The 25042-nt window shown below is 60.0% G+C and overlaps 1 protein-coding gene across 1 annotated transcript in view; it reads right to left on the bottom strand.

Annotated features, from left to right (window-relative positions):
* SLC45A4 (solute carrier family 45 member 4) overlaps positions 1 to 25042 on the bottom strand; it is a 45500-nt gene that overhangs the window by 9618 nt on the left and 10840 nt on the right. The window contains exons 2-3 of the mRNA XM_075549210.1: positions 6219 to 6315; positions 4309 to 4991 (exon numbers count right to left, since the gene is read on the bottom strand). Of these exons, the coding sequence (XP_075405325.1) occupies positions 4309 to 4552 (244 nt within the window). The 5' untranslated portion in view covers positions 4553 to 4991; positions 6219 to 6315. The remainder of the gene's footprint in view (positions 1 to 4308; positions 4992 to 6218; positions 6316 to 25042) is intronic.

The raw sequence follows: 25042 nt of genomic DNA, 5'->3' as shown, positions 1-25042 counted from the left end.
ACCCCCAGTGCTCCCAGCCCTGTGTGTGCCTGGCTGGCGGCAGTCACGTCCCCACCCTCTCAGCAGCCTGCCTGGGAATCATCCAAATGCTTCCCCTCACCTGCAAGCTGCCCCCTGCAATGCGAGTCCAGCCTCTCATGAGGCTGACCAGTCACCCCATCCCTCGGACTGTGTCTCCATGAAGGCTGGGAAGACCCGGACACAGGCCATCAACCCAAACAGGGGCCGCTGTGGTACTGGGGGGAGGGACAGGTGGGGAGCATTTCCGGACAAAGGGACACCCCACCACCCAGCAGAGTTAAGCGTACCTGTAGGAGCCCAGGGTCCCCTGGGACCCATAGGGTATACGGTGAGCTTAGCGGGGCACTGGCTCCTGGCTTGGGCAGGGGAGGGGCTCGCTGTCACCAAGACTGTGTCTCCACTGACTGCCAGAGACCTTAAGCATCAGCCCTTCACACCAACCAACCACACCTCCCTCCACACGGCCTTGGCCCAGCTCACAGGGATGCCTGCCAATGGGTACCAGGACAGACTCCCACTCTGTCCCACCCAGGCCGTCCCCCGCAACACCAGGTCCCAGCCCTCAGGCCCACACGGCCCGGCCCCTCATCCCTGGCCAGCAGCGGGGGAAATGGGCCACCTCTGTTGGGACTGCTCCATGACCCTAGCGCCACCGGCCACCTTCTGAGGGCGGGGAGAATGTACATGTCCAATGAGAGCTTGGGGCAGGAAGTGAAGTCTCTGCCTAGAGTGGACAACTGGCCCCAGGCCTCCTCAGTCCATGCTGCTCATGGGGGCCTGCCCCATGGACTGCCTCCCACACCGCCCTCTTCACGCGCGAAGGCTACTCTAGGCCCTAGTGCTGAGACGTCTCACCCAGGCATGGGTGGGCCACACACAGAAAGCACACAGCACCCAGAGCCCCCCCCCCCCGAGTCCTCCTTGTCTGTCCGCCTACAGCCAGATAAGCAGAGAGATCCCGGGTTGGCCGGTGAAACCCAGCGGCAGCTCAGCTCCATGTGAGTTGGCCCCGACTCAATGGCGTGAGCTATTCTAACAGAGCCCTGGGGGCCGTGTGGAAAGCACCTGGCTGCCGGCTGCAAGGTCAGTGGCTCACACCCGCTGCTGCTCTGGAGGAGAAAGGGGAGGCGGTCTGTCCCAGGGAGGCTGCAGTCTCAGCAGCCCCGTCCTAGAGTGCTGATGGCCAGCTGGGATTCGAGCCCACAGGCAGCCAGAGGATGCTCTGCAGGAGCTGCCTCCTGTCCTGGTCACTGTGGAGGAACTCCAAGACCCCAGTTCCACTCCGATTGATGCCCAGAGGGTACCTATCGGGGCTGCCGTCAGGTGAGGGGTGATGGCATATTCTGTCCACTTGGGCAGGTGCTGTGCAGGGGCGCATGCATGTAGGCCCCGTCTGGTGGCTAAGTGACCCAGCAGGAAGGGCAGGCCACAGGACCAGCTCTCCAGGGCTGGCCGGTCTGCAGGGTGACCTTTCCACTGCATGTCAGGCCCTGGCACATCAGGGGTGGGGGTGGGGTTGGGGAAGGTCAAGATGGTGAGTTCCCTGGGAACATACAACTGCCGGCAGGCAGGCCTGGTCCGCACAGATGTACGATTGTGAACCCAGGCGGGGCTCCCTGGCTTGCGAGACGTGGATGGGGATGGGCCGAGGCTTTTCCATAGGGGTGGACGCCAGCCTGCACAGGCCTGCAGGTTAGCCCCTCGTACTAGAGATTCCCCCAGGCAAACCGACCTTGTCCATTCATTAGCCCAGCTTTGGGTGAGAAATGCCTTTTTGTCTTTTCTAGAGCCTTCCTGTCTCTCAAGTACAACTTCCTGCACCCCCAGGAGAACAATGCACAGGAAGGGGGGGGCGGGCCTCCTCTTCCCTAGGGAAAAGCCCGTGTGAACAAAGCCCCAGGTCCTCCCTCTGGCAGACAGCTCTCAAGGCTCTCAGACCCCGTTTTGTCTGCACCACCTGGGGTCACCACTGTGCCTGCCTGGCTCTGCAGAAGCCACTTCAGGACTTTATGGGGGTGCTGGGCAGCCGGCAGGAAGTGACTGGGGCCACAGGCTCACCCTGGCCCCCCTCGTCTTTGGGGCCAGGCTGGGCATTTCACGGTGTCAAACCACCTCAGCACAGACAAGCTCAAACCAGGACACAGAGCCCTGGTGCTGCCGGAACCACCAAAGGGTAGAGGATCCCCGGAAGTGGTGTTCGGGAATCACAGATCCAGGTCCCAACAAGGCCTGGCCAGCTCACCAGCCCCAGGAATGGCCCGTAGCCCAGCAGCACGGCCTGAACAAAGCCCAAGGGAAGGGGTCTAAGCCCACCTGGCCTTGGCAAGGCCACGCAGCTACCGAGGGAGCTGACGCCCTGACCACTGCCGCTCAGACGGCGCTGGTGGGGACCCGGCTCAGCCAAGCTGCCCCGTGGCTTCCTCCCTGAGCAGCGCTAGAGTGGTGGGCTGGCACCACAAAGCAGGGACACAGCAGACCTGGCCAGGCCGGCTCTCCTGAGAGACCACAGGCCCTGTGTGCCGGGACCAGCCGCTGCCCACCAAACCTAATCAAGCTTGCTGCCCTGCTGCCTCACAGAGACCCTCAAAGACAGGGTAGAACTGCCCCTGCGGGCTTTCCAGACTGCGGAGTAGAAAGCCCTGTCTCTCCCATGGAGTGGCCAGTGGTTTCAAACTGTAGACCTTGTAGCTGGCAGTCCAGTGGGCAGACACTGCACCACCAGGGACTGACCCTCCGCAGAGGCAGAGTGCTGGGCTGTCTCTGTCTCAGCTCAGAAATCTGGGGACAAGTGGCTGGGCCTGTTGACCATTCTACTGGGAGTGGCTTGGGTACTGGTGAGGGTTGCTAGGTAAACACTGAGCTGCTGATGGCAGAGGCAGCGGTTCAAACTCATCAGCAGCTCCAGGGGAGAGAGAGACAGAGAACCACCATCTCTGAAGGCCAGCAGAGAGCTCTCTCCCAGTAAGAATCAAAACAACCGCAGGTTTGTTTTGTTTTGTGGGGAGGCAGTTAGGGTCCTTGAGTCTTATTTCCCACAAAGAACATTTAGAGCCAAAAAGGAAACAGTCAGTAACCAACGTGGGACCTGCTATCAGACAGGAGAATGTGACGTGCCACCTGCCGTATCAGGAGCTGGGCAGTGCCCAACGTTCCCACAAGCAGGGTGCTCCAGGAACGGTGAGAGCTCACCACGGAGCGGCTGCCACAGCTCCCCCGGATGACATGCTTCAAGGGTTTGGCTTCCTGGCTCCCAGGACTGCCAGGAAGACACTTTATTTGTGGATCCCATAGAGCCAGGCTCGGGGGCCCGGCTCTCGGCCATCTCTTGCCGCCTGACTTGTGTGCAGAGAGACAGCAACCCAGCTGGGTTAGAACATAAACCTGGCCCCCATGGGTGTCACTGTTTGGACCCTGTGACTCAAGGGCACTGTGCAGTGGACACACGTGTCGCAGGCCAGCAGGGGTGACGATGGGCCACTAGGAGATGCGGGGCTTCCCATAGGGACACCTGCCAGGGGTGGGCAGCGGTGCTGAGCAGTGCCGTGTATAGTCCCTGTATAGTCCCAGGCCATGGCCAAGTGAGGGGCAGAACACCTCCCACCGCTGGATGACCGGGGACTGGGGGCCTCGGGACCGCACGGATGGAAGCCACGCTTCCAGAAAACACTCAGACTGGCAGCACCTTCTGACTCCACCAGGGAGTGTGGGCTCGCGGGTCTGTCCTGGAGGTGCCCTGGTGGGACAGCAGATGAAGCGCCCTACTAAGACCCTGTCAGCTGCTCCTCAGGACTGAAGGGCAGCACTGGGTCCACAGAGGGGGGGGGGGGCCCTGGAATCCTCCAGAGGGTCAGTGCTACTCTGGGGCCCGGGGTGGCTCTGCCAGCAAGGAGTGTGATCCCAGGGGAGCGTACGTGGCCTGGCACCCCCACCAGACACGTGTCCAGACCCACGTTCCAGCCTTCGAACCAGTCCTGCTCTGTGCTCAATGCCCGTGCCACCCTGCATGATGTTGCCACGGCCACCCACTGTGTGCTGAAACAACACACCACTCCACGTGGGTCGGCCTGTCCTGTTCACTCAATAACCACTCTGCTAAAGGCTGGGTCACCCCTCCAACCCCCAGCTATGATCTAAGCCCCCACCCCAGCTTGAGAGAGAGAGAGAGAGAAAGAGAGGGGAGAGGGGAGGGAGGTGGAGGAGGGAGAGAAGCAGAGCGAGGTCACCAGGGCAGTGGCCAGCTGGGTGAGCAGGGTCTGGCAGGGAGGGAAGGGCGGGGCGGGCCCTCACCGATCTGCAGCAGGATGGGCGTGACCAGGGCTGTCTCCATGGCGTAGCAGAACTCGCGGCCGAACATCACGGCACCGTGCATCACCCAGAGGCGCACGGGGATGCGGTCAATGGAGCCGTCACTGCCTGTCTCGTCGCGGGGCTCAGCCTCCTTGCCAGCAGCCTTCTGCAGGTCGGGCAGGGGCGCCGGCAGCTCCTGAACTTGCATAGATTCTGGGTCGGCATTCTGTGGGGCCATTCTCATCACCGCCAGGAAAATAAATGTGTGTGTGTGTATATATATATATATCAATTTATCTATCTATCTTTACTCTACCTATATAAATAAGACTACGGTCTATCTGTGTGGATAAATTAAGACGGCTTCTCTCCCTGCTCCGATGGTATTCCCCAGGCGGCAGGCGAGGGCACGCGTGGAATCCTCTCTGGACGAGCGGGTCTCTCCACCTGCCCAAACGTTGCAGGCGTGTGGCAACACGGAGTGGGTTTGGGTTGGGTCTCACGCATGTGGCTGGCTGGTTTACTGTGCGTTAGAGTTAAAAATCCATAATTGCCATTCAGTTAATACCAGTTTCATCATGATTACTGAAGAGGTGCTAAAGTTCTCTTTCTTGCTGCAGAGAGGTGGGAGGGTGACACGCACAGGGGGTCCGCCGTTAATCCCCATCGAGCGAGCGGGTGACCTGCGAGACAGGAGCGGGGGTGGCTGAAGTCAGAGGGGTCCCGTGGGGCTGGTTGGACACTGGAGGGTATGAGGGCTACAGTGCCGGGGGTCGCTGAACAGGCACGACCAGGACTATGGGTCATGGTGCGGGAAGCAGAGGGACCCCACCCAGGATACTGGTGCAGGGAGGAAATGTGGCTGCATTGTGGGCATTGTGTTCCTCTCCCTCCCTCTTGGAGAGGTGGGTGACCTGCTCAATGCCAAAACCCACATGGGCCTGCCCCTTAAGATCCACTATCTCAGCAAGCCCCCCGCAGGGCCGCCGTGGGGGGCAATAACTCGGAGGCTGTGGGCTGGGGCCTGGGTTTGGGCTGCAATCAGGAAGCTTGCAGGCCCAGGTGGGAGCCTGCATGGTGGACTTTTCCTGGCTGCCCAACAGCTTTTCTTGTCACTGTGACCAGGAGAGGGGCTCCCCACGACCACGCGGTGGCCTGTGTCAGCCAGGCTCCTGAGAGCGGGAGGTGGGTGAGAAGGGGCCTTCCCCAGGCCGGCCGCTTCTTCACGGAGGCTAAGGGCCTGCATCCAGACACGGCACACCACCACGGCCTCTCACCCCTCAGCTTGGAGGTCAGGAGCCCAGAGTGTGGGCCTGTGGGTCCACCTGCTGAAGCAACGGGTCAGTGCTGTCCCCACTCGGGGAGCTGGGGCTGGTGTCCTGGGCAGGGGAGCAACACTCTCGGGACGTCTGAGTTACTGGAAGTCTCGGGGTTGCTGGGCCAGGCACAACAGGAGGGGCATGTGAGCAGGGTGAGTGTCCCAGGACCAGCAGTTGGCCGGGACCGAGACACTGCACAGTGGGGCCCCAGTACCAGGGAGCTCGGACTCCTGTGCACTGCCAGGTCCACCCTGGTGAGCTTCTCAGGGTGCCAGTGTTCCACTGGGCCCAGTACCTATCTCCAGGGTCTGAGGGGGCACGTTCTGACACCCCTGCTTCTCAGATCCCACCTCTACCCCGCTCCTGCTGGGCCCTCCCTACTGCACAGGGCTCTCCCTCCCTGATCTGGCCCTCCACAGGATACTTGCAGGCAGGCAGAGAGGGCGTGAATATGCATGAAAACGGAATTTGATGCAGGCACAAGTGATAGGGTGCCCCTGGCTGGGCTACCCATCCCGGGACCAGCTGCACCCCCCCACACACACTTTGGGCACCCTGGGCCTGTGGACGGTCAACAAGGGCGGGGCTCACCTGTTAGTCCAGTCGTGCAGGCATCCACACAGTGGTTTCCTCACCGACAGGGCAAATGCAGCGGCCGGGGGACGGCAGCCCGGGGGCTTTACGGCACCTACACCAAGAAAAGCAAACAGCGTCAGCCCCTTCCGCCTGCCTGCCGTGCTTCCGATCAGACCCCATGCCCAGGGCCTCAGGCTGGCGGCCGTCAGCATCTCCCAGGGCAGCAAAGCCTGGGGAGTGGGGAGCTCCCACAAAGAGGGGCTACATCTGCTCCGAGGGGAGCAGAGAGGGGTGAGCACCATGAGGCTCTGACCTGGCTCCCAGCAAACCCACCTCTGCGAGCCCCGGGGGCTTGATGGGACATTCCGGGGCTGGGAGACTGTGAAGTTGCTCACAGCTAAGTCTAAAAGCCTCCCCCACTCTCACTTGCGGAAAGGGGGGTAGGGAGACCACAGATGTAGGGGGGATGGTGCCTGAGGAGGAGGGGAGACAGTGTGTCCAGGAGGCCCACTGTGCTGAGCCACACCCTGGTGTGGGCTTCCAGCTCCAGCAAGGGGACAGTATGTAGCCATTCCTGGCTCGCCCAAGCAGACGCTGGGGCTGCGGCCTGCTTGGCCCACTGTCAGTGCCCAGAGGGGACGGACTGGCTCTCGCTCCAGATTCTCTGTCAGTGTGAGAATCCTTCCCCGTGGGCCGTCAGCTGTGGCACCGACTGGTTTGAAGGGGGGGAACCCCATGCGGGCTTGGGTGCACCGGCAGCATCCACACGACGCCAGGCAGAGGGGCAGGAGGTGTACTGACTGAGCAGCCCTCTCTCCTTAGCTCTGCGAAGGGCCCTGCGCTTCTATAGGGACGCCGCCACTGTGAGCCGGGAGGACTGCGCCCTTCACAGGGCCATCCCGCTGTCGCTGGGCAAGGACATCCCATCACCTGGAGGGAGGTAAGGAGGGGTTCCCTCTGTGGCCGCCGTGGCTGCTCTTTGTCCTGTGTCTGACCCATGAGCATGCCCACTCACTCAAAGGCTTTCGTGGCCCTCTGTCTGGGATAACAAAGGTGTGTCGCCCCCCACCCCCGTCCTCCAACCTCTTGGTCAGCAGCTGAGCGCCTTAACTGTTTGCTCCACTCCGTCCCACAGTCGATTCTGACGTATAGCAGCGCTATACAGGGCTTCCCAGGCAGTAAGTCTTTCTGGGAGCAGACAGCCTCACCTTGCTCCCACTGAGCAGTTGGTGGATTTGAACTGCTGACCTTGTGGGCGAGCGGCTCGACATGTCCCTGACAGTCCCAGTGATGCTGGTGGGCCTGAGCCAGCTTTGACTCACAGCGACCTGACCTACAGCAGAAGGGAGCGATGGCCAGCTCTGAGGCATGCCCACCACGGTCCCCCGTGTGAGCCCACAGAGCCAGCCACTGCACCGGTCCACCTCCCCGACGGCCCTCCTCCGGGGACTGCTGTGCCGGAGGACATGTCCAAACCGTGCGCACGCAGCCTCACCCACCTTGGCCCCTAAGGGGCAGTCTGACTGTACTTTCCCCAAGGCTGATTTGTGTCTCCTCCTGGCGGTCCGTGGCATTGCCCGTCACTCAAATGCATCGGCTCCTTCGGTCTTCCTTGTTCAGTGCGCACCTTTGATGGGCACACGAGGGGCTGAGTGCACCACGGCTGGAGCCAGGCACACCTCCATCCTCAAAACAGCAGCGCCATGTTTCAACCCCTTAAAGAGGCCCTGTGCAGCAGATTTGTGCCGCTTGGTGTCTGGACAGCTGGTCCGTGAGTCCTGACTGTGGATCAAGCAGGACAACAATCCTTGACGACTTCAACCTTGGCCCCGTTTATCACGATGTTACTGGCTGGCCCAGTTCTGAGGATTTCGGTTTTCTTTAACATGGGTTGCAGTTTGTACTACAGGCTGCAATCCTGGACCTCGAGCAGCAGACGAGACTGTGCCATCTGTGTATTCCAGGCTGCCATTAGGCCTTCCTCCGATGCTGGTGCCACGCTCCTCTTCACTTCGTCCAGCTTCTCGGACGACCTGCTCAGCACGCAGAGAGAACAAGATTGGTGAGAGGACACAACCCTGACGTACACCTTTTCTGATTTTAAACCGGGAAGCAGTCCCTTGTTCTGTTCCCACAATTATCTCTTGATCTGGTACAGGCTCTGCAGGAGCACGGTGACGTGCCCTGGATTGCCCATTCTTCTCCAGGTGACTCATAGTTGGTTCCGATGTCCACTCAGTTGAAAGCCTTTGCAAAGTCAATAAAACACAAGCCAAGAGCTTTCTGGTGTTGGACGCTTTCAGCCAAGATCTATCGAACAACATCAGCAAGGATGCTCCTTGTCCAGGTTAGTCCTCTTCTGAAGCAGGCTTGGATTTCCGGCAGTTCTCGGTGGTTCTCCAGCAAAATCTGATCTGCATGTGATATTCATGAGAATTCTCTTGGGTCCCCTTTTGAGGTAGTTTATTGTGCCACCCTGGCCGACAAACACGTGTGGGGTTAATTGAAGGGTGGAGGGATAAATGGCTCGGTGAGCCTCGCCTTTCCACTTCTCAGGTCTCTTGCTTTGTGATGGTCAGACCAGGGTGCAGCTACTTTGGCCAGTTCTCTGCTTCGGCCGATAAGGCTCTCTTCCAACAAGACATTCCTGAGGAGAAGCCACATGAACTTACCCCGATGCAGCCCTGGGTGCTGGAGCAGCCGTGTGGAGACCACCCCTTCCAGCACTGAGATGCTTACACATTCACTGATTCGGCTTTCCTCCTGCAGTCGGAGTCATAGAGTGTGTTTTGTGAGATGGAGGAGGACTTTGTGGATTGGTGTCAGACATATGGGCTAATGTTGGACTGGTGGGCTTGGGCAGCACTTACCCTATATATAAAACTCTCTCTTACACATGAGTTTCTGTGGACTGGTTTCTCTAAAGCGCCCAGACTCACACACCTTTCTTTGGAATGGGCACAGATATCCATCTCTTCCTGTCTGGTGTCTGCTTAGCTATCTTCCAAATTTCCTGACATCAACGAGTGCCTGCCTCCCGTGTGGAGCCTTGTTTTCAGGTAATGCCGCCAGCGGAGCTTGGACTTCTTCCTCCACAGCCATCGGCTCTTGATCACATTCTACCACCCGCAATGGCTGACTGCTGACCAGCTCGCTTTCGGGACAAGGACTCTCCGTGTTCCTCCCACCTTCTTTTGATGCTTCCTGCCATGCTCAACATTCTGCCACAAAAATCTTCCAATACTGCAACGCGAGGCTTGAATTTCCCCTTCACGTCTTCCAGTCCGAGGCACGCGGAGCATACTTCTCTTTTGTGATTTCCCAGCTCCACATCTTTGCATGTTAGTCTCATCGAACACTTGGCTTTATCTTCCCCACGGACGTCCGGTTCTGACGCCACCACGCCGCCTTCCCTGTGCCTGAGTTACTCTATGAACAAGAGCAAGCTTCAGGGTCTCTCCTGACTCCCCCGGGACTGACTCCCCCAGTCTGTAAGGGCGCAGACCGCCTGTGCCTGTCTTCTATAGAGCTGCTGGGGGCTAAGAACGGCTGCTTTCCCCCTGGGCCATCGCTGCAGCTGCCAATGGAGGGGCCGCTGAGTCGGTGCTGACTCACAGGGCGCTGTGAGCAACAGAAGGAAAGAGTGCCCGGTCCTGAGTCATCCTCACGACCGTCCCCATGTTTGGGCCACTCAAAAAACCCACGAAAACCAGTCTCACTGCGTCATGTCGGCTCTGACTCACGGCCACCCTCCAGGCAGGAGTGGAACCTCCCCCCTTGGAATCCTGAGACTGACATCTTCATGGGCGCAGGCAGCCTCCCCTTCTCCAGCTGCAGTGGGCTACCACCACTAACCTGGTGCCTATCGGCTCAGAAGACCACTGTGTCTGTCACCAGGGCACTTTGAGGAGCTCACCCAAAACAGACAGCCAGGCAGACAAACAAACTCACAACCCTCATGCCAATTCTGACTTGGCACCAGGGCTCCTTAGGAGCCAGGCACCTTCTGCACAGGAGGGAGCTAAGAATAACGATCCCAAAGGGCATCTTCCCATGAAGGCTGGTATTACCTCGAACAGGGCAAACCCTCAGATCCGTCTCCCTCTGCGGCTTTTGAGTGAAATGCACCAAGCTGAGCGGACGGCCATGGGACCTGCCATCCTTCCACACAGACAGCTGGAAGCGCTTCTCGCCCATCACCTCCCCGAGCTGTCCACAGATGTGGGGAGGGAGACGGCTGGGCTGGGCTGGATCCCGTGCCCTCCAGCCCGACTGCCCTCTGGGGCCTGCTGTGGCAGTGGAGGGATGCAGGGAGCCCATGCTTGGCTGAGTCCCCCTCAACCACCTTCTCTACGAGACCCCACAGCCTGCTGTGTGCAGGTACAGCCACTCCCCGGAGCATCAGAGGCCACGGGGCAGTGGTGTTGAGGGAGTGCTGGGACACAGGCTTGTAGTCTGTCCTATGTGCTCGGTGCAGGCATGCAGGTGGGCTTCGAGGGGAAGACCGGCATGTTGCTGTACCTGTCTGAGAGGTGACACCGGTGTCCTGCCCTCACAGGCCCTCCACATGCACTCCCGCTGTTCTGTAGAGAAGGGAACTGTGGCACATTTATCACTAGGGCCACACAGCCCTGCCAGCACCCTCTTGCTCTCCAAGGGGCCATGAGGAACACCTGCTGGAATGTGAGGCCAGAGCGGAATCCGCCGGTCTTCCGGGCCAGGTATGTGTGTCTTGGCAGGCCCCAGCTGGTACCTCGGCACTGTGCATGGTTCTGCCCAGGACAGCGGGCTCATGAAACAAGCTGATGGAGGCGCCGGCTGTGGCTTTCAGACGTTAGTGGGAACGTGGTGCTGCTGGCGGATCTGGGTGGGGAGGGTGGGGGTGGCGGGCGGTGACTGAGGGTCAGTGTGAACATGTGAGGTGAGGCCAGGTGACTGTGAGTAAACAGTCTGGCACTGAAGGACTGAGTTGAGGAACATCTGAAGGGGCCCCAGGGGCCAAGCCATCCATTCACAATTCCTCCGAGGTTACTACTATCTCAGCAACCACCGGGGATGGACCTGACCAGAACAGCGCAGCCCCTGCTGTCTAGACTCCCATCCTCAGTGGGACATCTGCGTGCCTAGCAGTGTCCCGGCCCCCTGGGGGTAGGGAGGACATACACTTGGCAGAAGGTTGCCGGCTCAGCGTCCACTGCCCCTCCAAGCGGGCCGGCACCAGGGGCTTCTGGAAGAACATGTGACCCTAGGCTGAACAGCAGGCAGCCACGTAGAACCTGATTCCTCCTTTCAGGCCAAGCCATTTCGGAGGCCCCTTCTATCATCAGCACGTCGCCCCAGCAGAGGCAGCCATCGTCAGCCCCTGCACCCTACAGGGGCTGACTGCGCAGTCAGCCTACCGAGCCCTCGCCGTGTTGCCTGGGGACTTTCCAGAGCATGCACCCTCCTGGGATCTTGAGCACGAGACCAAGCGGTTGGCATAACCCATGATGCCACTAGAGCTCTGGCAGCCGGCAGGCAGCAGCTGCGGCACACCCACGTCACCACGTGATGGCAGGATGGGGAGACAGCGAGACACATGGTATGAGAGGGACGCGCACACGGCGCGCTACGCACCCTTACAGGGGCCAGCAAGGCAACAATCTCCCCTCCCTACAGAGGGAGGGGAGAGGACGACCCCCCTCAGCAAGGAAGCAAGGCTTCCACGGGAAGAAAGAGCACTGGATGGGAGGGGCGGAAGGGTGGCCACAGGCCAGAGGGACCGCTGTCCAGGAGGGTGGAGGGGAAGGTGTGTCAGATGAAGGAGGGGTGGTGGGGGGGGGGAGGATAGCTCAGTGATTTGAGTAGCTGACTACAGAGATGGCGGTCTAATACACAACCCCCCACCTCATTCACAGTGAAGAGTTGGCAGGAAGGCATTATCTGAAGACTGGGGGGGGGGTGGCACTCTCTTCTCACATGGCCTTTTCCACCATAGGGAGGACACTCCTCTGTCCAGAAATCTACTTAGGGATCAGGGAAGTGGTACACCTACCCAGACACCTCACTGCCCAAGGCCACCACCATGCCTCACTCTCCGGGCACTGCCACAGCCACCAGCCCTGCCCGGCGATGGACCCCAGGCCTTTTCCCTGGCCCCCACTCAGTTTGGGCTGGTGCCCCGACTTCACACTCTTCAATGGTCGCTTGGGCTCTGCCATCTCCTCTCAAAGGACACCCTCTCTGGCCCCAGGAACCATGCCCCCCGACTCCGGGAAGTTCCCTTCTGGGGGTCTCAAGCCCCCAGGTCCACAGGTTCAGCTTGGCAATACCTCCTGCAGCAGACGGATGGTTCAATACCCGATCCAAGCAGCAGTGTCCTGGTCCACAACAGCGGTGACAGGGGTGACCTGCCCACCCCCTTCAGAAGCCCCAACGTCCGGGAAGCCAAACTCTTTTGACCTGAGCGGTGGTGTCCACACTGAGAAGAGGGAGACTATACCGGCGGAGCACCCTGCGGACCCCAGATCTCAGCAAGGGGAGAGAGGTGTGCTGTGCTGGCCTCAAATCCACCATCGGGGCAGGGGACCCTGTCCTTCCTCTTTAGAGCCTAAGCCAGTAGGGGTGCTCTGCCCCTCCCTGAGAGGGCCCCTCTCCCACCACAGACACAGCAGAGAGTGCTGGGCTGCCCTGCTCCTGGACAGCATCGAACCGTCTGTGGGTCCAGCTCCATGTGCATCCCAGCCTCCCAGCACGGCCCATGGAGGGAGGAGAGGGGCCAGGCCACAGCTGCTCGGCTCCACTCATGGCTACCGGCGCTGCCCCGGACCTCTGGGAGCGGGGCTCACACAGGTGGCTGCTGCTTGGCTGGGTCTCTGGCTGAAGAGGAGGAGGAAGCTGTGTTGCAAAGCGACCATGGGGAAAACCCGCCCTCCAGCAGGTGGCAGGAGGGGCCCCTGCCCTGGGACATGCAGGCACATGCAGCGTCTGTGTGCAGAGGAATCAGGAAGCAAACACACTGCATCTAGGGCCCTGCGGGGCAATGGGTGCCAAGAGACCATATCTGAGGCTCTGTACTGTGGCTGAACCAATTGGGCCTAAGACCCCAAATGAAAACCAAACCAAGCCCAGCCCCCTCACCCTCCTCCTGTAGACACATAGCCTCACCTGCAGCCAAGTTTAAAGGTGATCGTGAGTCATAGCTGTGAGATTTATGAGGCCGCATGGCATGCTGGGCCATGAACTATGGGCCTGAAGGGCACCTTTCCTAGGTCTGCTACCCACACCCATCGCCAGACTCACCGAGACCCTGGTGTAGCCGGGGAATGCGGCCTGGCCCCGTGCCAGGCCCATGTGGGTCCAGGGGGGTCCCCTGACTGGCTCTCAGAGCGGGTGGCCAGGCCTCTCTTCCTTGTCACTCTGGGAGCCCACTGGGATCTCTGCTCAGCACCACGCTTACCTCCACTGACACAGGGCTGCACTGGTCAGGAACTGAACTCGGTCCCTGGCGGGGGTGGGGTGGGTGGGGCTGGCTTCCTCACCCACAGGGGCCCCTGCCCCATGGTGGCCCCAGACTCCTGCGGCCCCTGCAGGCTCAGCACTGGGGTTTCCATTATGGAAAAGGAGCTCCCAGGGAGAGTCCCAGTCACTGCAGGTGGGAGCAGAGCAGAGCTGGGGGCAGCCCCGAGTCTCCCTGAACTTAACTGCAGGAGTCAGACTCCAGCCCCAAAGACAATCTCCTGGGCTTGAAAGACAAGGGGGAGGCTGGTCTCTGCCCACTGCCTTGTGTACTGCCCCGTGCAGTGGCTCTCTCCTTGGAGTCCCCCAGAGGGCCCTGGTGCCCTGAGAAGGGACTTCCAGAATGTTCTCCACCAGTAGCCTGGGCCCCACAAGTTTGCTCTTCAGACACTATCATGTAAGCCTACACGGGAGGCCAGGGCACCAAGCACACCTAGATGTGCCCCAGTGGCTCAGCAGTTAAGCGCTCTGCCCGAGGGAGAGGCTGTGGTGATGTGTTCTCTATGCACACGGCGGGGACAGTTCTGCTCTGCCCTGCAGGGTCAGTGAGCCAGCACCGACTCGCAGGCGGGTCGGCAGAGTCTTTGGGGGCTATTGGGAGCCCCAGTGGCGTGTGAAGCACTAGGCTGAAATCCCCAGATGTGACTGTGCCTCGGACGGCCGTGGTCACGGAGACCCCATGGGGGCCTTGCTTGGTCTGCCTGGGAGGTCTCGGTCACAGTGGGTTTGGTTTCCAAGGTTTTAAGAAGCTGTTAGTATTCCTAACAGGTTGGTCACCTGAAGGAGGGCTGTCCACACGGTGACCGGGAGACCTGATGCTAACCCGCTAAAGATGCAACGCTTAAAATACGTGTGGCTGCCTATGGCCACAGGTCCAGCTGCTGGTCTCCGGCTCCTGTGGGGGACCCTCTGCCCTTAGTGGGCAGCAGAAACTGTAAGTACCTTCCATTCTGGCAACCTACCCACATCCCTTACCTAAGACAGGTAAGGTGATAGACAGTCATGTGAACGAACCTGAATCCCAGGTCTGATGCAAGAGATCCGACCTCGGATCTTGATGGGATATAAGATGACATAACTTGAATCGGAGCTCTGACATGTGATACGGCATCTGCCCCGTGGCCGGCAACGTGAGCAGTCCCAGGAGTCACATGGGACACCAGGACACGCCTCCTGAGGCAGCAGCTCCATATCCCCATGCCCTGCCCTGCTCCCATCAACCCGGGGCAGGCCCCTCGGTGTGTTTGTGAGGGGCCAGAACCAGGAGGGAACCATAGTCACAGGTGAGTGTGATGGGGCAGGCCCCCTGGTCCCCTGCCCGCCTCTCCTACCCCCCATCCCCCCACACACACTAGTTTCATTCACTGATCATGGATTCTCCCACAGTGCACTGTATGGAGGAAAAGCCAGCCAGACCCCGCTTCTCCTCCCTAGATGACACACAGGACAGGGACCCTGCCCTGCTGAGCCAGGACCCCGGCAGGGGCAGGCCTGGCCTTCCTTGCCAGAGGCCCTGGGGCTCGCCAATCCAGGCACCTCTCCCTGGCTAACTGTGGGTCCCGGGGGAGGGCACCCCCAGCCATTTCCATGGGAAAGCATGGCTCAGGAAGGCGGGTGTTGCAGCACATGAAGGCCCAGAGACACAGCAGTGTCAGCACATCAATCACATGGCCACGGATGCAGGCCGGCTGATCTCTCCAGCACAAACCCGACAGGCGCCGTCTCTGAAAGCAGAACAGGGGTTATGTGTTGGGCTGACAACTGCAAGGTCAGCAGTTTGAAACCACCAGCTGCTTGCTCCTAGGGAGAAAGGCAGGGCTTTCTACTCCCGTCAAGGGTCAGCATTTCGGAAGCCCACAGAGGCAATTCTACCCTGTCCTGTAGGGTTGCCATGAGTCGGCATTGACTTGATGGCAGTGGTTTCTTTGCCCCTTTTGATGGCAGGCTGGAGCAAGCATTGTTCTGGGAACCCCAAGGTCGGCAGTTCAACCCCCGGCCCCCCCAGCCACCCTTGGGAAAGAGATGTGGCTGTCTGCTTGTTCCCCTGAAGCCTTGGGAGTCTCCGGCAGGGCCACTGAGTCACACTGACAGGGCCTCAGGGGTTGTTTCATTTTACATCAACTCCACACCAACCACTGCTGACTCTCCGAGGCCCGGCAGGACAGCAGTGCCCAGTCTGCCATCTCTGCAGAAAGTGTAGAGAGCTGCACCTTTCCCCGGGTGGGCTGGAGCGCCACCCTTGGGGTCTGTAGCCCAACACCTTGCCCCCTGCCCCACCAGGGCAGCTTTGCTCTGGGCGCACATGGAGCGGAGCTGCACGTGGGCTCACGGTGACAGTGCGGCCTGAGGCACAGGCTTCCAACAGAAGCCACGGGCAGCACCATCGCCGGAGTTATCTCCCCTGGACAGCCCAGAGGGTGGCTCACCAGAGGCCCTGCCCCTCAATGCAGCCCTGGCTGTAGCTGGCCCTGGTCACCTGGACCAGAGGCTGAAGTGAGGCGCCCCCAGGGCTTGGCTGTGTTTCCAGAAGGTCACAGCCCTGAAAGCCCTGGGCTGCCCAAGTTGGAATCGGCTCTGTGGCCTTCAACGGCAGGGAGCAGAGGCCTGCTGTGCAGTCCCCTCCTCGCCACCTTACAGGTCATGGCCCACCTGCAGACACTGCACCCATAGATGCTGTGCCTATAGACAGGGGGCGCCAGTAGACATGTGTGAGGCAAAGCTACCCCAGCCGCTCGGATAGGCACAAGAGGAGGCCGGGACAGACTGAGAGAAAGAGTCAGGCAAGATGGTGGCCCCTTAGACACCCTGCATCCTATCTCAGCCCTGGGGACCCCCTTCCGGATGGCTAGCCAGGTCTGCGCAATGAGCAGGGACACCCAGGAGGAGCAGGCCCCTCAGAACTGTCAGCGACTCAGCCAACAGGGCCATGTCCACCCCAGAGCAGAGGCTGGTGAACAGAGAGTTTGGGAAGAAGTGATGTTGAGATGGCAGCTGTGTTGGGAAACGGGGTGCATGTGGGTTGCTGGATAGGAGCGGCTGTACCCTCCACGATGCTGCCCACAATTCAGCGGCGGAATCTGGGGGAGGGGGAGTAGACATCGGTTCGGCAACAAAGGTGGCAGCCTCAGAAACCAGAGGAGGCCGAGGGGGTGTCCAAGCAGAGACAAGCAGACAGTCACAGCCAGGGAGCCGATCAATTCCCCAACTTTTCCTCTCTGGGCCCTCCCCATCTGGCTGCAGGGTCGGGGTCGTGCCCAAGGCCCTTCTCCAGTGTGCTTTCAGTCCTGCGCCCTGAATGTACTCATCTGAGGGCACATCCAGAATAGGCCCCGGAGAGCTGCGCCTGCCTGCCTGCCTGCCTGCCGTGAGTCAGCAGGACGGCAGAGAGGAGGAACCGGGGAGAAAGTACAAGTCGGGCCAGGAGGAAGTCCCTGCAGGGACAGGGTCTCAGAGAGCAAGTTCAGAGACTGCCCTGCCCCACAGCCAGGGTCTGCTCAGCGACCCCCCCCACCACCCTCCGCCCTTAGGCTCGGGCCTCTAGGAGGCCACAGCTCACTGCAGGGTCTGAATGTCAGTCCTGCGGAGGATACTTGTGGGCACGGGGAAGTAACCGAGCTGCAGTTCCAGGGCTTTTGTTCCCCATAAGCTGAGAGGTGAGCCCCACCTAACGCCCTCGCCCCGCCCCTGGGGGGGTTTCACTGCAGTGACCTGGGTGCACCAGCTTCCCTGATAGCCCCACCCCCACCTCCCCATAGTCACCCACACTCTTGCACCCACCCATGAGTCATGAGATCTGCAGAGCGGCCCCCCAACTTTGGTGCGATTGTTGCCCAGCCCTGACTGTCCAATGGACCCCCGTGCTGGGTACCCACCGGGGAGACTGGCTGGGCGCAGGGTGGGTGGCTGCTGGGGGAAGCAGGCGTGGGTGCAGGAAGTGGCAGGCTTCACCCAGAGGTTCTGGGCCGGCTGGGTTTGTGACTTCAGGAACAAGCTCAAGGCCTGCCCTGCTTCACTTCAGAGGGCATGTGAGCACCAGACACTGCCCCCCTCCCCCCCTCCCCGCCCACTCTCTTGTTGCTCCACATCCCGAGAGCCCGTGGCGCAGTGGGTGAAGTGTCAGGCTGCTAAGCACAAAGTCGGGAAGTCAAAACCCACCAGCTGCTCCCCAGAAGGAAGACGAGGCTGCCGGCTCTGCACAGACCCACAGTTGATGAGACCCCCCATGGGACTGACTGCTCAGCCCCAGGGACTCCAGGGCAGGTCTTAAGATCTAGCATCTGAAGATGCCCCAAGGCCAGCAATTTGGAACCACCAGGAAACAAACACACAGGGGCAGTCCCGCCCTATCATGGGGACTCATGGGGACTCGCTGTGAGTCACAATTGCCTCAAGGGCAGTGAAGTTGGGCTTTTTGTTGGGGGGAACCTCACCCCCCCCAAAATGCGTGGGTCTGTTTTGAAGAAACAAAAGGCAGGTAAATGCTGCATCTCGGGAAGCAGGTCACCAGTTCTTCTGAGGCATGGAGCATAGGTGGACCACCACCTGTGCCCCCCTCCACACACACACACCCCAGCCCCACTGCTCGTCCTCGGAGCCAGACGTCACCTGCTTGGCCCAGTCTGGGCTCCCACTGAGGCCTGGGGGCCCCTTTAAGGGGGGCAGCTCACCAGACCTGGGGCTGCCACTGAGCAGCTAGGCCCTGTTCTCTCAAAGTCTGGAAGCACAGGCCAACTGACTCCCACCTGTGCTACAAAGCCCGGCCCCTCCACCCTCCACAGGCATGCGCACAGGACTAGGGCCCCATCGCAGAAGCGAAGGGAGGAGCCGCCTTCGGGAGGCAGCCAAAACCACCTCCTGTTAGCAAAACTACCAGGGAGCAGAGGCTACAAACCCCACACAATGTGGCCACTGTGCACCCTGCCTCAGTTTATCCCGGCAACAATGTTGCCCTTTCTGATGAACAAGGCTCTCCTCGCCCTCAGCATTTTTGAGATACTTTGTGGGATAAATATTAGCTTGGGACCTGGATCTGCTGCCAACTCTGCTGGTGCAGTGGAGGAAGGCGGGGCAGCAGCCCCACAATGCTGCCTGCAGCCCACCTGCAGGCCCCACTTCTGCCCTGCCACTCACAGCTCCGTGCAACTGGGCCCCCGTCACCGCTCATCCTCAGAATGCACCTGTTCAGCCACGCTGGACTCCCTCGGGGGCCTTTAGGCTCCCCAGGGAACTGGGCCAGCACACGGCCCACCCACCCCCTCCCCTCATCCCCCATCGGGGTCCCAGTCACCAGGCCCAGGCAGGAGTCACCTGCTCTGGTCCTCGGTCAGAAGCCACAGCCCTAATTGCTTCTCCCTGAGGTGTCCCCAAGCCCTGGCTCTTGCCTGCTGCCCTGCCCCTAAAGGTGAGGCAGACTCTCCCCATCTCTCCAAGGGCTCCCTGGGTGCCAGGCACCCAGCAGATCAACCACCTGGCAACAGAAACTGAGAGACACACCATTTCAAAGAGATGCTCTAAGGTGGCTGTCGGGATGAACGGGAACAAGGCTTTACTCAGTCGGGTATGAAAGTAATTCTTTTTTTTTTTTTTTTTTGAAAGTAATTCTTTGGACCCCAGACGCCAGTCATACTGTGTGTGTGTGTGTGTGTGTGTATGTGTGTGTGTGGTGGAGGGGTTGGTTCTGCAGAGACCCTGTTGGGTAGTCACCCTGCTGTCCCTACTCCTCTCCTCACCCTCAGGGAACCCTCCAGCAGGAGGCTGAACCCCTAAGCCCATGGGCCACAGGCAGTGGGAGTGGAGCTCTTAAGTTCAGCAAAGCCTGCCCAGCCCACTGCCCAAGGCCCCATAGGCACACAGGCCAAGACCCTAGCAGTCTGGTGCTTAACCCAGTGCACCACTAGCCCCCCTGCTGGGTGGTTGTGGATCTGATGGAACATGGAAAAACAAGGGCGTCTGAGCTTCACCCACTGCCCAGGCAGCTCAGGGCTGCCATGGGGCTGAGGTGGGAAAGAGCACCCAGCTGAAGACTCAGATTGCTGGCCTTCAGAAGCTAACTGTAACCCAGTGCGGCACCAGAGTGTCCAGCAGGACCCCAGGTGCCTCCACCTGGCTCCCAGATGCGGAACTCAGGGGTAGGAACCGCCCATAGCTGAAGTGAGGACCTCAGGCCAGAGGGGAACGGGTCTGATGGAGGCGGGGGCAGGGGTGGGAGCAGGCATCGGGACAGCAAGGCCATGTCCTTCTTTGACCGTCTTCTGAACATAGTGGCTCTGGCTTGTGGTCAGTGGCAGGACACCGAATCCATGTCCCAGGATTGCAGCTGGGTGGACAGCACTGTAGCACAGCCTACCTGTAGTATTGTGCCCACCCGCACATCTCCCAGAGACCTCATGCCTGGGCCACAGGAGAGACCTCGGACTTTGAGTCTGCAGGAAGCATGTGGGGTCAGAAGCCAAGTGCCGGGTGTGGCCACTGGGCTAGGTAGGCATCAGGAGAGCAGAGAGGAGGGCATGAACAAGGGCTCGAATTAGCCTGGTGGTACTGAGACCACTGGATTCACTGGGGGCCCCACCGCCACCTCCCCTCTCCTCCCCTCCACACTGGACAGGGTCATGGGAGCAGGGTGTCCAGTGGCGCCTGACCAGCAGACACAATCTGCAGCACAAGCTGGTTTCCTTTCCTCCTTCCCATCTGGGCACCCAGGACGAGGGAGAGGTCGGGTGAGGCTGGACCCAAAGAAGGCCGGGCAGGGTCCACAGCATGTGGCCTGGCCCAAGGAGACACGGCCTCAGGCCCGGATGACCCTGTAACCACCCCAACTGCCCCTGGGATTTCAGTTTGCTACAGTGCCGCCTGCCTCACCAGTGGACGCCCTGAGTCCTGAACCAATGCAGCATGAGCCTTCGGGCAAGCCTTAGGCTTTCGGGAACCCAAGTGTTGGGGAGACCCTCCTGGGAGAGCCCTCCACCTTGGCACCAGCCAGGCGCTGAGGGTTCCCGCAGTCTTCCCACTGCAGGGGAAGGTCGGGGACAGTTTGGACATGGTCTAAGACTGGGCATGCCCATGGCAGTGCATGCTGTATGGACCTGGTGCCCGGTGCGAGTCATCCCCGCCAAGTCAGGCCAGGTGTGTGGGCAGTGACGGGAGAACTATCCACAGGGCTGAGCCTACCTGTTTGTAAGCACCTCGCTTCACCTGGAAAGACACAGGTGGGCTCCTGGGGGCTCCGGCCACCAAGGAGATGGAAATGTCAGATGGGTGGGGGGGGGGACACTGGTGGCCAACTCACGCTCATCTACAGGCCTTACTTCCGAGTCTTAGTCTGCAGCTGCGTGGAAGCCGGCTGGGCGACGCTGCAGCAGACGGTGGGTGGGTGTGTGCATGTTGTTAGGGATGGAAGGAACCCTGTGTCCAAACAGGTCTGATTTGCTCCTACGCTCCCCGTCTGCCTGTGGGGGCTGAGTGGGGTGGACATCCTCCTGCAGGACCAGAGCAGGGGGACCCAGAGCCCATCCCTCAGAAACGTGAGCGATCAAGTAGGTGCCGAGCAGAGTCGGAGAGAGGTGCCGAGAAACAAGCCCGACTCACGGAACCTGGGAACCATGACCTGCCCTCAGAGAGGGCCCTTGGCCCCTGGAGTCATCTCCCAGACTTCAGAATTCTAGTCCCTCAGCTGCGAAAGACCGAGTTTTGTTGAGACCACCTGCGTGTGCTACTAGAGTTAAGTAACGAGCACAGGGTGCCACCGTGCGTCAGCAGTTAAAAACTACCAGTCTCTCTATGAGGCGCGTATACCGCCCCCCCAGAAAAGGGATAAAAGTTCTGCTGGGCGGAGATTCCGTAGTACACATTTTTCCTGCTAGGCGAGCATCCAGCAACATGCTCTGAGTCGGTGCACACAGTGCCGTCGCCTGGGAAGGTTCTCTCTGGTCACAGTGAATTTTTTCATAAAAGCAGTTTGCTGGAACCTCGTATTCTGTGATGGCTAATTTAGGAGAACAGCATGCGACTGTGAAATTTTGTTTCCTGTTGGAGAAAAATGCTGCAGAAACTGTTGTGATAGTGAACACAGCTGATAAGGACAGCGCTGTGAGAAAAACTCAAGTGTATGAGTGGGTTTCTCATTTCAAAAGAGGTGAAATGTCAACTGCTGACAAACCTCATTCCAGACGTCCGTCAGCGTCACAAACGGATGAAAACATAGACTCGGTGCATTTGGAATTTGTTCCACCAGGTCCGGCTGCTCATCAACCTTTTCTATTTAGAGGTTCTGAAAAAATTGTGCAACACTGTGCGACAAAAAAGGCCCGATTTGTGGCAGACGGGGGACTGGTTTTGCCACCATGACAATGCACCTGCTCGTGAAGCCATCTCAGTGCACCAATTTTTGGCAAAGAACCCCAGCATGCCTCTATTGCCCCACATACCTGACTCACCTGACCTCACTCCATACGACCTGTTTCTGCGAATACAGAGGGACATGAAAGGACAGGGATTTGATGATGTAGAAGAGGTGAGAAGACAAACAAGGGAGGTGCTGTGAGCCATCCAAACAGATGAGTTTGGAAAACGTTTCCAAGAATTTGACAAATGTATTGTCATCGAGAGTACTGTGAAGGTGATAAGGCTTTTTTTAAAAAAAGAACAAAACAAAACATAGCTTTTGGGGGAATATTCTGTTTTTTGGGGGGTACCCCCTTGTATGGGATGAAGACAGGGCTTCCTACTCCTGTAAAGAAACTCACAGAGGCATTTCTACCCTGTCCTAAAGGCTCACTGCAAGTCGGCATGGACTCGACCACCGTAAGCTCTGTTCACAGAGAGGGAGGGAGGGCTGGCGGTGCAGTGGGGGAGCACTGGGCTGCCAGCCACAGAGCCAGTGGTTCAGACCCACCAGCCACCCCGAGGGAGGGAGGAGGAGGCTGTCTGCTCCGCTCTCCGAAAGATGACAGGCTTGGAGTCCACAGGGAGGCACTGCTCTGTCCACAGGGCTGGATGGTAGGGAGTGAGTTTGGACCAGTCCTGCTCAGGGCTAACGATATCTGGTTGGAGGTTTGGTATCCCCTGGGTGGGACTGCTCCTAAGAAGGGACTCCACGGGGGCTCTGCGTCCTGAGAGAGGCTGGCCGGACTGGTGGCATGGGAAGGGGCTGGCCTTAGGGGTGATGAGAGGGTCCGATGGCGGATGGGAAGGGTCTCCACTGGGGAGCGGGTGGAGCCTGGCAAGCCAGCACCCAGCTCCTGGACTCACTTCCTGGTTAGCCGCTGGGAAAAACAAGCACTGAAAGGGGATCCGTGGGGACCTTCTGCCGCGGGGTGACCCAGAGAGAGATCACCATTTCAAAACTAGTTCTCCTCTGGCCACTGGCCCGGCATAACTCACTCTGTTGATATGGACAGAGCACAGCTCTCCTGGGCAGACAGGCCACCGGACAGAGTCGGTCCACCAGGACACCCACGCCACTTCCTCTCTCCTGGCACAGCACCAGTGCCCCAAGGCCAGGAGGCTCCAAGGGAGGCGAGGTAAGGAGCTAGGGGGCCCCATGCACCCACAGGCTGCACCCCGCTCCCAGTTGAGTGTCCATGTATGGCGGCTGCCCCAGCAAAAGGACATGGAGTCCACTGTGCTAGACTGTCCAGAAGGCCCCTTGAGGTGTAGTGTGCAGAGCGTGGGCCCAGGAAGAGACAGCCCAGTGCCATCCCCGAGGCGGCAGCAAAGGAAGGGACATGCAGATGCTGGGTGGGGGTGCCAGTGCTGGGCCCCACCTTCCACCTGACTTCATGAGTCCTCCTCCTTCCCTGAGAACACTGGCTTCTTGGGCATTCCGGTAAGGGCAGCTCATAGTCAGCTCTCACGGGACAGGTGGCCCTAGTCCTGGGAGGCCTGCAGACCATGGGCAGCTGTGACCTCACCCAGCAGGAGTGGCCCACTCACACACACCTGACAGACTCCTCCTAGAGGATCTCCATCCCCCAAAGTCAAATGCAGCCTCCACAGCCACACCCACCTGGTGTCCCTGTGCCCCGCCTCCAGGTTCACACTTGGTAGGGCCCCTGTGCCCCCACCCCAGATTCACACTCTCTGGGGGTCCCTGTGACCCTCCCTGGGTTCATACTCCCCAGGGGTCCCGTGCCTCCATTCACACTCCCCAGGGGTCCAATGGCCCCCCAGGTTCACACTCTCTGGATGTCACTGTGCCCCCCCCCGTTTCACACTCCCTAGGGGTCCCTATGCCCCCACCACAGGTTTACACATTCTGGGGGTCCCTGTGACCCCCCACTCCCAGGCTCACAAGCCCTGGGGGTCCCTGTGGCCCCTCAAACCCCTGGCGGAACAGGAGAAGGGTAGAAACCCAGGTCCAGTGAACGAGGGCATTTGAGGAAGTCAGAGGGCCAGGCTGAGCTGGGATCCGCTCTCTGTTGCTGCCGCACACTCGGGGGCTACAGGGTCAGGGGCCTGTGGGGACAGGAGGCCTCCTGATCCTAATCAGTCCAACAGGTGGTTTGAATACAGAGGGCCAGTGGCCTCGGTCCTACGAAATGGGTGAGGGAGGGGTCAGCTGGGAAGCGGAGGCTGGGGAAGGGCCAGTGGTTCCCCCCACCCCCCATACCACTGCCCTTAACCTGACGGCAGTCCCCTCACAGCGTGGGAAGGGGTTTAAGATGGTGACACAGCTCGAGGAAGCCCTCATAGGGGACCAGTGTCGGCCCTCAGGGGAAGGGGAGCATTGGCCCACGAGGGGGACCAGTGTCAGCCCTTGTGGGGGGGTCTGGTATTGGCCCTCGAGGGGAACCAGTGTCGGCCCATGTGGCTAGCACCATGCCACAGCCAGGCTCACTTCCTCCAGTAGCGTAGACCCTACCCAGGGAGACCCCAGATTGGCATCATCCTGGGGCTGGGGAACACCAATACAAACTGCATTGCCCTCCCCCCCCCCCCAGTGCCGGAGGACAGGGCAGAAGTGCTCCACAGCGCCCAGGGCTGTCGTGTTGACTCCAGAGGCAGACTGCTACCAGTGTGTGAGCACGGTGTCACGCAGACCCCGCGGAGCCACAAACACCGCTCCTGCCAGTCAGGACAGGGATGCCCCACCTGGGCTGGCCTGGCACTCACGGAGCTTCCCAGTGAGGAGTCCACGCTTGGCAGGAAGCGGGGTGCCTGTGCACACCCACAGGACGGAGGCCCCTCTGTAGGGGTGCGGTTTTCACACGATCCAGTCTCCAGTTGTCAGCACAGCCTCTTCCTCTTTCTATAGCTTCCTTTAGAGAGTTGTTGAGCAACGCAGAGTCAGCCATGAGCAGGAGCCCAGGCCCTGGTGGGCAGAGCTGGGGCCAAGGGCTTGGACC

The sequence above is a fragment of the Tenrec ecaudatus genome, chromosome 5 (genome assembly GCF_050624435.1).
Source record: "Tenrec ecaudatus isolate mTenEca1 chromosome 5, mTenEca1.hap1, whole genome shotgun sequence".
Taxonomy (NCBI): Eukaryota; Metazoa; Chordata; class Mammalia; order Afrosoricida; family Tenrecidae; genus Tenrec; species Tenrec ecaudatus.
Note: the sequence above shows the minus strand (reverse complement) of the source record. Positions and strands in the feature narration are given on the sequence as shown.